This window comes from Mus pahari, chromosome 11, assembly GCF_900095145.1.
Source record: "Mus pahari chromosome 11, PAHARI_EIJ_v1.1, whole genome shotgun sequence".
NCBI classification, from domain to species: Eukaryota; Metazoa; Chordata; class Mammalia; order Rodentia; family Muridae; genus Mus; species Mus pahari.
Genome location: NC_034600.1, coordinates 5,487,379 through 5,501,952, shown reverse-complemented (window position 1 = coordinate 5,501,952; position 14,574 = coordinate 5,487,379). Strand labels below are relative to the sequence as shown.

Genomic DNA, 14,574 nt, shown 5'->3' with positions numbered 1-14,574 from the left:
TACTCACTTGGTAGACCAGGCTGGCCTCGAACTCAGAAATCCGCCTGCCTCTGCCTCCCGAGTGCTGGGATTAAAGGCCTGCGCCACCAGGCCCGGCATAGGGAAGTGGCATTCTTGATTCAGGTTTTCCACAAAGTGTATAATAGCTGAGCTGTGTCAGGGTGGGAAAATGGCATTGGGCAGCCAAAAGGTGCCACCAGCCAATTCTGATATTAGAGCTCAGTAAATAATCTTGAGCAGTTGATGGGGCTGAAGGAGTCTAAGAAAGCTCATAGCTCCAGCCTCTTTAAGGTTAGACACCAGGCCACTGCAAACAGTTTCCAAGGCCTAGCCCAGGCTACTGAAAGCTTCCATCTGTCCTAAGGGAGTCCAGAGGTCAGGAAAGCAGTTATTTTGCACCCCTGAGGCCAATCACTCTGTCATTCTGAGCCAAACTTTTGGCTAATGGGCTCTGCTCTATGTGTGTGTTCAGACCCTGATACTGGGTTAGGAAGAAAAAGGGTAAGTTACATTCCAGCCACTAACACTCAAGTCCAGAATGGGTCTCCAGTGCTCACTGGTGTGTTTAAACCTGATTTGCAGGCTCTGTGATGAGCACATGAAGTTTGAGGGGCTGTTGGGGGCCATACCCACAGGAACAGGCCAACAGCGAGACACAGCTGTGGAGCCTTGGGACGTGAATTACTCACAGCACTGTCGATACCCAGAGTGAGCAGCATGAGGAAGAAGACAGCGGCCCAGGCTGAAGACAACGGGAGTGTGGCGATTGCCTCAGGGTAGATGATGAAGATCAACCCAGGTCCTACAGGCAGAAACCCTCATCACCGCCACAAGCTTGCTCCTTGCTTCCCCACTTGGCACACCAGGAGCTCACCACTGCCACAAGCTCTCTTCCTAGTTCCCGCCATATCATATCATGGTTCGCTTTTCATTGCTGCCCCACCACCCTCATAGCCACTCAGTTGAGAGCAGTGCTCAGATCACTTGAAAATACCTCTCTCCCGTCCCGCCCCCAACGGGTTTCCTCCTGTTCTTCCTCAAGGGTTCTCCTTCCTGAGAATTTAGCAGCCACTGATTGAGGTGCCCCAGGAGCACTTTGAAGATGGTCACCCGAGAGAGCTGCTCAGCCAGCCTGCACCCTTGTTCGCTGACTCACTTATGCCCGTGGGACTGGGAAGAGTAAAATCAAACCGTGAATCAGAGAAAGGGATCATCAGCAGGCACTTCTGCCTCAGACAGTCTTGATGTCTTTCCAGTTAGTTTTTCGGTACAGATCATGCATACCCCACACATGCACTAACACACACACACACACACACACACACACACACACACACACACGAAGGACATACAAGTACATGTATATATACTTAAACCCACATGCACAGACATACCATATCATACAGGCAGGAACACATAGCAAGGGCACATATATGTACATGTATGCACACTTTCTCAAGTTGATTTTCTTTTACATGAAGCACTACATTTAGGGTATGCTCCTGACTTCTACCCTCCTGGAATATGACAAGACCCCCTCCTTTCCCTCTGAAGTTGTTGGCAGCCAGTGGCTTCTCTGCCTATGCAATGCAGCATACAGTGTCACCTTCAAGTGACTTTTGTGTAAGTGGGACTTCTGTCACCCATTGATCCTGCAGTGAGGAGCCCGGATATTTAGTTGAGAATTCATCCACTGGGGCCCTGAGGGGTTCAGAAGGGTAGAGCATACCATCCATCTCCAGAGGACTCAGAAATAAAGCAAGGAACAGCTTCAACCTTAAGCCACCAAGACACTGGTCACCGGCCACAGTCCTGCCTGACATAGGGACTGAGGCTGGAGGGTCCCCAACATGATTCTGTTACCTTGTTTCTTCAGCAACAACAAGGACATATCAGATCAAGGTGACACTTACAGAGCCAAAGAGGTGTCAACCCCATGGCTTGTTGGGGGACACTCCTTCTTCTCTGCCATCAGTGACAGTATTGTGTGGGCAGCGGCAGACACACAACAGGCACCATACCAATACACAATGCAATCTAATCTGAGATGATCCCTAAGCAAAAAATACTCCCCCCCCCCATTGCAACCCAGAGTTGGCCATTTTTGAGACTTGACTCAGATACAGAGCCCCTCATGATAGGCTAGGCCCTGCATTTCTATAGATAAACTGCTTGCTTCTGGTCTCTTCTCTCCCCCTTCAGCAGGGCAAACTCTGCTTTATTCTAAAGGACTCAACACTTAACCATCTGCAAAGAGTCACAGACCAAGGAAATTTGCAGGGATAGGCCTTAGCTCCAGGTAGTTATCAAAGTGCCCAAAAGGCCAGGGCACAGTTTTCAACATGGGACAGTACTCAAGTTTAAATGCTCCAGACCCTGAACCTGGGAAATGTTCCTTCAGTTCTGCTGAGGATGGATGACACCATGGCCTTCTTTTTCTACCTTTGCTTTCCTTGTCAGAAAAGGGGCAGAGGCTGTGCACTTTTCTTTGGGGAGTCGGGCTTTACCAGCTAGAGCTGTTTGTGAAGATAAATGGGAGGCAGGGCTCTGAGTGTGGAGGTGAGCAAACTCTTGACTGAGTTTCCCTGCATCACATTTCCTCTCTCACCTCAGCTGTGCTTTCCTGGAGGAAAGGACATGGGTGAAGAAATTCTGACCATCTTACTGTCTTCCTCCAGGTCCAGAACCTCCCTTTGACTCCAACCTGCTTCCTGTTTGTAATCAGAAGCCTCTGATACTCTGTTCTCTAGGAACTAAGTAAACAATTGGAGTGGACCTCAGCTTGGTCCTCGGGGCACAGGTGATATAGCCCACTGACCTCTATGTTCCTCTCCTTGTACCTGATACTCAGAAGTGATCGGCCAGCAGTGGGCGATGTTAACCATGGCACGGTGTCCCTGATTCTAAGGGTAGCAGCCCAGTAGGAGAGAACCCCAGGGGTGCCAGATGGACACACAGGATGGGCAACCCCCAACTTAGTAGATCAGTCTCCAGAGAGAAATTATGTCCTTGTCACCAATGATGGACAACAGGATAAGCCTGAAAGCAGGGGAGAGGTCCCAGCTGACAGACCCCAAACCACCTTTGGAGAACTGTGGTCTTGAGCTGACCCAACTTAGGGGCTGCTGAGCCTCTGCTCTAGCCAGACAGATTTCTTCAATGCCCAGAAACCCTGCCCTTCTGCCGAATTCTTGTATGTCCTTGTGGTCTTCTGCCTGCATATCACAATGAGGGGGGACTTCCTGCCTATTGGAGTTTGTGTTATATGGATGTGTGTACATAAGTTATCAATTAGTCTAAGTCAGCAATCCCCAGGGATGGGCTGGTCTCTGCTTCCTCAGCACTGGAATTACAAACATGTGCCAGAGAACACAGTTTTAAAATGAGGGTTCTAGAGACTGAACTCAAGCCCTCATGCTTGCATGACAAGCAGTTCACCAACTGAGCAATCTTCCCATTCCCCCATGTTGAAATTTAATTGAAGATGGATTGATTATTAGGTTGTAGGACCTCTGAGAAGTACTGGGCTATAGGGTATCACCCTCATGAAGAAATTATTTATAAAGATTAAGTTAGGGCTCTCTGAAGTAGGTCTCTTGGAACTGCACTGCTATCACATTTTGGATGTTGAAAACCTAGTTCATAGCTTGTGGTTTGCTGGGAGATGGTTGGTTCTTGGGAACATCATCAGTGAATGAGTTCATACTGAATGGGCTCTTGTGTGGAGGGAGACCTAAGTGGAAAGAAGTAAGTCATGCAGGGTGTCCCCAATCCTTTTCCCTTTAGCTTCTTAGCCACAGGGAGTCCAGCAGCTTGTCTCACTATGCTGACTCCATCGTGATGTTCTGTCTTGTCACATGCCCAAAGTGATGACCAAGGTGTGCTGGACACAGATCTCTAAAACTGAGCTCTAACAAGCCTTTTCTTTTTAAACTGATTTTCTTATGTATTTTATCACAGTTACCAAAGGCTTACTAGTGGAATTAAACATAAAGAGAGTGGGCAGAGGCAGGCGGATTTCTGAGTTCGAGGCCAGTCTGGTCTACAAAGTGAGTTCCAAGACAGCCAGGGCTATACAGAGAAACCCTGTCTCGAAAAAACAAGCAAGAGAGAGAGAGAAAGAGAGAGAGAGAGAGAGAGACAGAGACAGAGACAGAGAGAGACAGAGAGAGAGAGACAGAGAGAGAGAGACAGAGAACTTACAAAGTGAGGCCACCCTATGTGCTTAGCCCACTTGCACTGGGCTGATTCCTTTCTTTCCCTTCCATCTGGAGACCCTCACCAAGGATACACTCATGGGTGCACCATGCTCTTAGACCTCTGTGAACTAAATTAACCTTTCTTTGTAAAGTCATCTAGCTTCAGGCATTTTGTCATAGCAACAGCAAATGGACTAAAATATAACATCAACTGACTACGCTAAGCCCTCCCCTCCACCTTTCCCACTCTTAGTCCCAACTTCCAGGTGTGGAGAGACACTCACTCAGTGTCCAAAACTCAGCCAAATGAGAAGGAAAGGAGATTATATTCTAAAGACTCAAGTACTTTTCTGATAGACCTAAATCTCATCCAAGCCTGTCATGATTTCTGGACACTTATTAAGAAACATTGACAACTAATGTTCATTTTGGCAAGCCTTATTGAAACCTAGAACCATCCTGTCCTGATACTATGAACAACTCAGTCTTCACATCCCCTGAGCTTTATATATGCCACACTGTCGTGGCAACTCCTAGGGGACTCAAATGACATCTCACAATGTCTATCCAGACTTCCATACAGTGTTTACAGGCAATAGGCTGAGGAACTGAGGTGTTGGCTGAACCACTTAGTTTCATGTGAGCCCAGCATAGAAGATATGGAGGAAGCAGGGCAGGAAGAACAGGGGTTGGACTGGGGCCGGTAAAGCCACATGAACATAGGCTGGTTGCTCTCGTTTGAGTCAGCAGTTCTTAAACCCAACATCCTTTGGGCCCTAGCCATGTCCCTCTGGTCTTTCTTCAGAGAGGGCAGAGTGAGAGTGTGTGGTAAGAACTCACCATCTGTGGCTACATCCCTGATGGGCACATTGTGCTTCTGTGCCATGTACCCCAGGAAGGAGAAGACAACGAAGCCAGAGGAGAAGCTCGTCAGGGAGTTAATGGAGGTGGTGATGATCGCATCTCTGTAGAAACAAGACAAGACTGTCTTGACACCAGTTAAGCAGCGGCTCTGGGAATGCCAACTGTTATTACACATTTTCAGCATCTAGGGAGGCAGTGGGCAGGCTCGGAAGGAAGCTTCTAAGAGGGGCACTATCAAAGCACCTGCAGCTGGGAGAACCTGTCTGGTACTCCTGGGTTCGTGGTGGTAGAAAATATGACCACTCTGTGTCTCATTCACTGAGTTATGACAGCACTGGGCTGCCTCATGCAACTCCTGGAACCTCGGCATGCATGGGTTTGGGGCTGGTGAAACGAAGTTTTCAGGCACACATGGAGGTGCTAGAGTGGCTGGTGTGGTGACTCTACTCTGAGCACTTATTTAATAATAAGGGACAGAGGCAAGTCTAGAGAGCACTGGGAGGGTCAGGGTCCTCCACTGCGGCCAGTCTACTGTGGAGGACCCAACAGTTTGCTGTGGTGTGCCTACCCAGGTATACACATGAGCTGCAGGTAGGGCTTGCCTCAAGACTGTGATTTACCCCCCACCCTCCACTTTATTTCCCTCCATGAAACTTCCCTCAGTGCCTCAGAACCATTTTTCTGTGTTTATTCTGTATTTTTAGTGCTTTTTGTCCTTAGGATGAGTAAGCAAACTTAAGCCCACTGAGCGCAAAGAGAACAGGCCTCAGCATCAACTGCATCTGTTTTTAGGAGGATTGAGGTCCACCATGTAGTTGCAGGTGAAGCAAGCTAAGCTTCTCAGAACCAGAGACATCCTCCCAAGCCCTGGATCCCTCAGTTTAGGCGATGAGGGTTATAGTCAAATGCCCTGAGTAAAGGTTTAGGCAAAACTGGACCCTGAGCAAGAGGGAAAATCCATGGGGGCTGGCAAGGGGAGAGATGATGGAGAAGAGAAAGAAGGAGAGGCATAGGCATATATGCAGAGGAAGGGCTAGCCTGCCATCCTGGGGAGTCTGGCTCTTCTCAGAAGGTGCCACAGATCACCACGTGTCTCAGTATCTTCTTTAAAGTGAGAAGCAAGACTTTGTTGGAAGCTTCTGTGCGAAGCCAAGCACACAGAATCTCAGTATTTACAAGGCTAATGCAGGAAGAGAGGCCGTACATTGAAGGCCAGCCTGGGCTACATAGTGAATTTCAGGATGACTTAGGCTGTAGCATGAGACCCTATTTCTGACACAAGGAAAGGAAATCTGTGTGGCTCAGAGGCCTCATGATTTTCCTCTGGGAACGCTTCATGTCCAAGGGGCAGACCTCAGGATCAGAGACACAGACTCGGTTTTTCAGACTGGCTCCCGGCAACAGTACTTCAGGGCTTACCTATAGCAGTTATTGGTGAACTTATTGTAACTGGAGAAGGCAATCAGCACCCCAAACCCAACGCCAAGGGAGAAGCACACCTGGGTGGCAGCATCGATCCACACCTGTCACAGCCAGAGATGGGAGAGCATGAGGCAGATGATTAGAGAGAATGGGATGTGAGTTAGTTCCACCCGAGGGGAGAGTGGGAGCTGTCACCATGCAGCATAGGCATCCTAACTGTACTCTGCGTTCACCTCCAGATGATGCTGCAGAAGTTCTCAGCTTGATGGCAGTAGGTACCTGCTGTCCCAGGACACAAGCCCTCCTGCATCCCTAGTACAAAAGGACATGGCAAAAGGGAGGCAGTGTTTTGTGTATCGCTTGTGGCTTCAGAAGCTTCAAGCCACCTAAGGCCAGAAATGGAAGCCCAGCAGACAGCAGGCTCATTTATCTGGATGTGAAAAGAAGGATGCAAGAGCTGATAGTTACACCAAAATGATAAAGTCAGGTACAGTCACTTGAGTTAGGGCTATGCTAAGACCACCTAGGGAGATAGGCCTTAGTTGCTCCTGGGCAGCTTGGCTGGAAGGCTAAGGAGGAGCTGCTGAAGTCCTCTCCCACGGATCTGGGCCTACCACCTTAAGTATTTGGGGGATGGACAGTACCAGGAATTGTTTCTGAACTATGGGAACTATGTGTTTGAGGATAGCTGGCCAACCAGAACGTTAAGGTTGCAGGGATGACTAGAGCATCAGCATGGTGGAGAGGCCAAGTCCAGAGTGGTCGAGCAAGCGGGCAGTCAGTGGAGAGGTCCTACTGTCCTGTGTGGCCCCTATATCACAGCATGCTCAGCCATCAAGATGGCTCAGGTTGGAACATTATCACCAATGACTTCTTGTTTCCCATTTCCTACAGTGGTCACTCAGTTCATTTCCAACCCAGAGCTTTGTGTGTGCTCCTAACTGGGCTCACAGCATGTGTGTTGCTTGGGCTGCTGTCACACCACACTCAGTGCCTCCCTGGCCCCTTCTCAGGAGCCTGGCTGACCTTACCTGGACCATTTTCCCCTGAGGTACTAGAAATAGCATCCTTCCTTTTTTTCTTGGTTGGTTCTTTGTGTTTATATATTTGATTATCTAGGTACCTCTATCACTTATTACTCAGTCATCTATTGACAATCAAATCTATCAATGTCCAGCACTATCCAGCATCTATCTACCTATTGGCTACTTACCATCCATCCATCCATCCATCCATCCATCCATCCATCCATCCATCCATCCAATCTTACTGCCATCTTAATTTCTCACAACCTTTCATTTTTGTGATTTGCTTTGCTTTTTAAAGCACCTTCTCACATGCAGTGTCTCTCTGCTTTTCTTTTGTGGACTGCACGTCTGCTGCTGAGACTCCAATAATCTTCACTTTTTTTTTCTCTTGAGTTCTTTTGAATTCTCAAACATGTCTTCCCTGATCCTGGCTTTTCCAGGTTCCCACAGGGATGATGTCCACAGTCCTCCTGGTTCTAGCTCCACAGATCATTTTTGCTTTTCCCTGGCTCTTCCTTCACTCTGTGGGATTTGTGCATGCTCTCAGGCCTTGCCTCTGCCCTCATACAAACTTTTACCAAGGACACCATTACTACCTAAGCTTCCTTATCCTGATCATCTCATCCTATATGCTTCTGCCTCAGGTTTGTATACAGCAGCACACTTCCAAAGGACCTTGTGACTCATCCTCAGTACGGATCTACAGCCCTCCTGCCTCCCAACCCTCCTGCCCTCTCCATTGGAGATTCACATGCCTGGCCAGCTCAAGCTCCAGGCCTAGTGAGACCTTCACACCTCCTCCCCTGGCCCCAGTCTCAGTAGAAACCCACACCCCTCCAGCAGGACTATCACAATATCTGAGCTTTGCTCTACTGCCTTTGGGGTCTATCACCTGTCCCAACTCAACCCACATGACTTCCAACAACTCCTCATGGAGTTCTATCACAACTACCTCTCTAAAATGCCTTCTGTTCATCTTTTCCAAAGATGGTGCTGCCCTTTTCATCTCTCAGGATCATCTCCCATAGCCTGGAAGAACCCATCTCTTAGGAGGACTTCTCCATATCTTTTAACCTAGAATAACCCCTTCCTTTACTTAAGAAACCTTCAGCCTATGAGAACTTGGGACTCATAAAGATAGACCTTGGTTCATAGGGCCTTGAGGCAGATCAGCCCTGCAGACAACTAACACAGAGCCACAGATAATGCTCTTGGTGCCAACCTAGGCATCTCTCTCTCTCTCTCTCTCTCTCTCTCTCTCTCTCTCTCTCTCTTTCTTTTCCTGGAACCACAAATGAAGATTCTCTTAGCTCCCTGAAGTGTCTTATGACCCCTCTTCAACTAAACCTGCCTATAAAGGAGACAAATATATAGGCTGGCCTGCATCTGCTGACTTCATAGGATAGGAAGGAATTGCTTCTGAGCCACAGACTGGGCCTCTGAACCATATGCAGGAGCCCTGTCACAAAGCCTTACTATCCCAAAGGACTGTAAACCATGACCAGGGGCTGCACTCACAGATGCCTCACAGAGACGGTAGAAGTCCACACTGAGATATGCTCTGATGCCATCCATGGCCCCAGGGAGGGTGACTCCACGCAGGAGCAGGGCTGTGAGGACTACATAGGGCATGGTAGCTGTGATCCACACCACCTGGGAGAGAAGACAGTGTCTTTAAGGAACATGAGTCACCTACAGTGGGACTTTGCAGGTGATTTGAAGTATGAGGTCAGGGAAGGAGAGATCTGCTATTGTTGGAGGGTTTGGGGTGTTGGCACTTGCATTATCACAGGATCATTTGGTTAAAATTTCCATATGTATCCATACTAATAAACTCCCAAGTATTTTAATCAGTAAGAAAATACTTTAAGTTCATGCTGTACACACCATTACCAACAATGCTCTTCTCCATGCTCTACCTGTAACATAATGTCTATCCTCATCCATCATGATCATGTGCCCCCGGCTTCCACCAAATCATGGTCACATGTCCACTCTCATTCAACCATGGTCATACATCCCCTCTTTACCTAAACATGGCCATGTATCCACAGCCAAACCAACTATAGCTACCTGTCTACTCTCAACTCAACCATGACCATCTGTCTACTTTCTACTCAACCATACTCATGTTCCCACCCACCAAGCATCACCTCATGTCCACCTACCCACCCATATACACATGTCTATATGTGCAGTAAAGGCTACATGACAACTTACCGAACCATGGTATCATGACCATCTATCCAGTAATGACTACATGTCCATACACCAATCACAGCCATATATCATCCACTGACTGCTGTTCCATGTTCACCCACCTATCCATGGCTACATGTCATTTACCAGTCTTAGCCATATGCCACCCATCAACCATGGTCACAAGTTCACCCACTCAACATGGCCACATGGCCACTTACCAACCACGGCCATGTGCCCAGTCACCCAACCATGGCCATGTATGCACACCCATGCAAACATAACCACATGTTACTCTATCCAACTATGGCCGTGAGTCTACTCACCAACTGTGACAACGTATCTGCTCACACACCATGGCTATATGTTTATCTACCCACTCACCCACAACCATGTGTTCCCAGGTCCTCTTGGCTAGCACCTCACCTTCCCTGAGGTCTTTACTCCCTTCCACAGGCTGAAGTAGAGCAGAACAATGACCAGCACCAGGCAGGCTGTGAGCTGCCACCGTGGAGGGCCCAGGTCATCAATGCCACGACTCTGGTGGAGGTGCAGCACACCACGCCTGGAGGAGAGAGGCAACGGGTGATTCTGAAGGAAGCAACTGCTGCTCAGGATAGGAATGGGACAGCTGAGCTAGTCCTATCTTCCTCATCTTTGTCATATGGAAAGTACCTGGCATTATCTGACTATAGGTATAGTCAGATCACCACTCTTCCTCCTGTGAAAAAACCCAAGGCTATCCTCTGAGTTACTGAACTCAGTTAAGATGGACAGAGAAGCCAGATGCCTCGTCAGGAAACCTGAAGAAGGTCAGCACTGCCCTGCTCCATCATCAGATCTGATTTTTGGAGTTGGGAAGGAATTGGCAGCTTGGGTCTACAGAGAAATGGAGATCTAAGAAACTAGAAGGTACTGGGTGAAGCTACCATGAGCTGCTATCTTGCAACAGTCCCAGAATCCTTTGCAGGGATGAATCTAGAAAGGCTCTGGGCATTAAAACTGCATATTCATGCTCCTGTGCATTCTGTATTGACTTCTTTTGCCCTTGCTTGCATAGTTCCTGACTCTAGTAGGAAGTGAGATGCAGCTGCACTCATCTTCGAGGGAAGCCATGCTGAGGTGAATGTGTGGAAGGTATACTTGCTTCCAATGAACATGGCAATGTAGGGTGGGGTGCCCACATTGCCTTCACAGACAGAGGCTTTCAGTTCCTAGTTGTTCTACTGCTGTTTCTGCCTAAGGAAGCAGAGGACTGCACAGTGAAAGCAGCCACTACATCCCAGATTTGTTTTACTGTGGGTCAGATGAGGTTTCCCAGGAAGTTAATACACAGCTTCACAATGGAGTACAAGTAACCCCAACTTTCTGGAGATTTTTGTTAGAAACATGCACCACGGCACCAAGTTGGAGAACTTTGATCCTCAAAGTCTAGAAACCCACCTGGGGTGCTAACTGTTGCCATCAGAAACAGTGCAGCTCTGAAAAGCCAGCTCAACTCTCCAAACATACTCCAATGGCAGTTAGGGTCAAGGACCCCAGATAGGGGTCCTAGTCTGGTAAGGGTAGGGGGGACAGACAGTTGCAACATGAGAATTTCACCACTGTTCTCTTCTTACAGAGTATAAGTTGCTTGCTAAGCATCCTGTCTAGTAGGGGTACTGTGCAAGCTCCTAGCACGAGGGCATGCAGCAAGAATCATCTGTGCTAAAGGAGATAGGCAGTGCACTGTATGGTAGAGTTATTAGTCATATCTGGTAGTGGGGATTCTTAAGTCTCCTATCATTACCCCGGATGCTGTGAAGTGCTCCTTGCTTTGCTGTCCCAGTGGGACCTCATTTCTTGTAGTTTCCAGCACTGCCTGGTCCCAGGGACAAGGGATAGAGGATAAGGGCAGGCATGTGACCCTACATGCCACAACTGTTCAGCTCTTCCCAAAGGAAGAAAGTGGTACTCAGGAAGATTATGGCCACATAGGGTGTGGCTCCTGAAGCTACTGCCCCACATGGCTTTACCAAGGACCATGCTGAGTCACTATTGACATGAGTTGGACTTCACTGCTTTGGCTTCATTTTCATTTATGTAATAAGCCTTGATGCTTTGGATTGCTTAAGAACTCATAGTCTGAAAGCTGGGGAGATGGTAAGTAGGCAATGTACCTGTGCTGTAAGCATTAGGAACTGAGTTTGAATTTCCAGCATCTGCATTAGAAGGCAAGTCTGCTGGTGCATAATTATAACCCCAGTGGTAGAGTTTGATACAGGAGGTAGGAGGATCCCTGTAACTCGTTGGCCCTCTAGCTTAGCTAAATCAGTGAGCTCCAGGTTCAGTGAGAGACCGTGTCCCAGAAATGATAAGGGGAAGAGTGACTGAGGAAGACACCCTATAACAGTGTCTGAGCTTCACATATGTATACACACACACACACACATACACACACACATGTGCATGGACCTACATGAATATATATATATACAACATATAAGTCCATCCAATAATATGGAAAGTGATTAGAGAAGACAACCAGAGTTGACCTCTGTCCTCAACATAGATATGCACATACATGAATACCTCATGTATTCATACATGTATGCATATCTACACAAACACATGTTCATATCTATATACGTGCACATGCATATGCACCAACATGTATATGTGTACACATCCACACAAACATGCACATACATTATACACACATAAAGGCATGGCACACACAGAAAAGACAATGTAACGGACAATTTAGTGGAAATTCCAACCCCCTACCCCCACCCCCACCCCCACCCCCACCTCCTATTCACCTCCCTAGCTAGCTAGCTATAACATGGGATCTAGCCCTACCAATAACTAGAGAAAGCCACACATTGCACAGTAGGGACACTGTTCTCGAGACCGGGGCCTGCAGTCAACAAGGTGACTTAGGGATGATGTGCAGAAATTTCTGCAGCTTATGCAATGGAAGGGCCAGAGATGTTTGGCTTGGTATCTCACCAGCACTGAGAAAGGCTTCACACTAACAGTGCTCTTGTGTTCTCTTCTAAGCTGAGATCCTGACTATATGTCTTTTGCCCTGACTGGAATCTGTACCAGGGGCATCATGTATACAGTCTCTCTGGGTCCCTTCTCCCCATTTTACAGATAGAGGAACCAAGGCATAGAGAAAATAAGCTCTGCCAACAAATAGAAGAGTTAGGATTTGGGCCCAAATTTCTACCTCTAGCCCCTGGATTTGCCCACAGGAGCATAGATGGGGCAAGACTATAGTGTTGTCCTCAGAAGTGTGCTATAATAAAGAAATGAGGGCATACATAGCCTGGACCCTAGCCCTTCTGGAAGGGGAACCAGATGCTGAACTGGACGGAACCCAGGACTGAGATTTGGGGGGCAGGCACATGGGGATGAATCCAGCTAGTGACCACTTTCACCTCCAGGAGTCCTCACCCCTGCCAGGATAGGACAGGGTTCCGAGATCAGTTCTGGGTATTGCTGAGCATAGAGAATGGACTGGAGCTCAGAGAGCCCAAGAAACTGCACATTGAAGGACAGAGTCTTGGAAAGAAGGTCCCTTCTAGAGATGAAATCCTAACTGAACACCAGGGTGCAGTCTGCAGGAAACTAAGACCAGGAGGTATATACACCTGAGCTGGGGCTGCTGTTATCACAGCTCATTCCATGCTAACAGTCATTCACTAGCCACGGAAAAGGACTCACTGGTCACACAAAGTCATGAAAGCACAGATGCTAAACTATCATTCAAGAGAAACTTCTAGAGCCACAAGCACAAAGCTGTAGAACCAAGGTACCCACTCACCCAGAACAGACCTCATGTTCCTAAAGGAAGACAAATGCTAAATACTATCATAGTGTAAAAGTCACCAAGCCTACTATCTAATAAAAAAGATTGGACTCCATCCTGTATGGTAGAGTGTGCTGCCTGTAATCCCAGGTTTGGAAAGCGGCAGCAGGAGGACTAAAACTCTGAGGCCAACCTAGGCTTCATGGTAAGACCTTGTCACAAATCAATGGGACAAAATTGTTTGTGCTAGCAAAAGCAGTGAAAAAACACCAGTACAACCAGCAGCCTGACACTAACTCAGTGTTCTGACCTTGGTTCTTCATTTGTATTTGTTTCCCACAAATATATTCTTACCTCATACTGAAGTTTTAAGGATGAAAGTGGGACTATGTAGCTGGTCTGGCAGGATTGAGGATATTCTAAAGAGGCACTTGTGCACCTCACCTTTGGCCATTAGACTATTGAGATAATAGACCCCAAGAAACAGGAGTTTCCCTGGGAATATCATGCTGGTAGAAGAGAAAGCCAGAGTCTGGGCCAGACTGAGGGAACACTTTTCTCTGAGGAGAAATTTACAAATTATCATACCACCTTAGGAAAGAGACAATGATGCGTCAATGTTGTAGGGACACACCATGTCTGACCACTTAGTTATGCATTAAGTCTGACTCCTACTTAAACCTTATCCTAATGTTGAAATCCCTAAAGATGGACTTAGCATGAGTATAGCTGAAATGTTTTGTCCCTTTTCTCAATGTGGCCATATTGAATAAGCCTCCTTTTTCTGTTTTTCACTATTAATCTGGTTCTTTTATTTGGGTTATGAAGAAAAAAAAAACCATGGGTAAAATCAGCTGGTAACTTCACACCACATAAAAATGTACATAAAAATGTGCTGCTATGACATGTGTAAGTAATACCTGTGCTAACATCACACAAGAGACACGGGGAAGTTAAAAGGAATACAGTGGTCTATGAAGGGTGTGAAAAGTGGAATAACACCATTGGGAGGTGAACGGGTAAATAAAGACCTATGGTGTTCGGATGGCTCAGTGGGTAAGAGCAC

At 47.4% G+C, this 14,574-nt stretch overlaps 1 protein-coding gene across 1 annotated transcript in view; it reads right to left on the bottom strand.

The window, feature by feature from the left end:
* The window catches only part of Slc6a3 (solute carrier family 6 member 3), a 41,888-nt gene that overhangs the window by 11,203 nt on the left and 16,111 nt on the right, over positions 1–14,574 (bottom strand). Inside the window, exons 5-9 of the mRNA XM_021208415.1 lie at positions 10,139–10,277; positions 9,032–9,166; positions 6,483–6,586; positions 5,040–5,164; positions 690–802 (exon numbers count right to left, since the gene is read on the bottom strand). Of these exons, the coding sequence (XP_021064074.1) occupies positions 690–802; positions 5,040–5,164; positions 6,483–6,586; positions 9,032–9,166; positions 10,139–10,277 (616 nt within the window). The remainder of the gene's footprint in view (positions 1–689; positions 803–5,039; positions 5,165–6,482; positions 6,587–9,031; positions 9,167–10,138; positions 10,278–14,574) is intronic.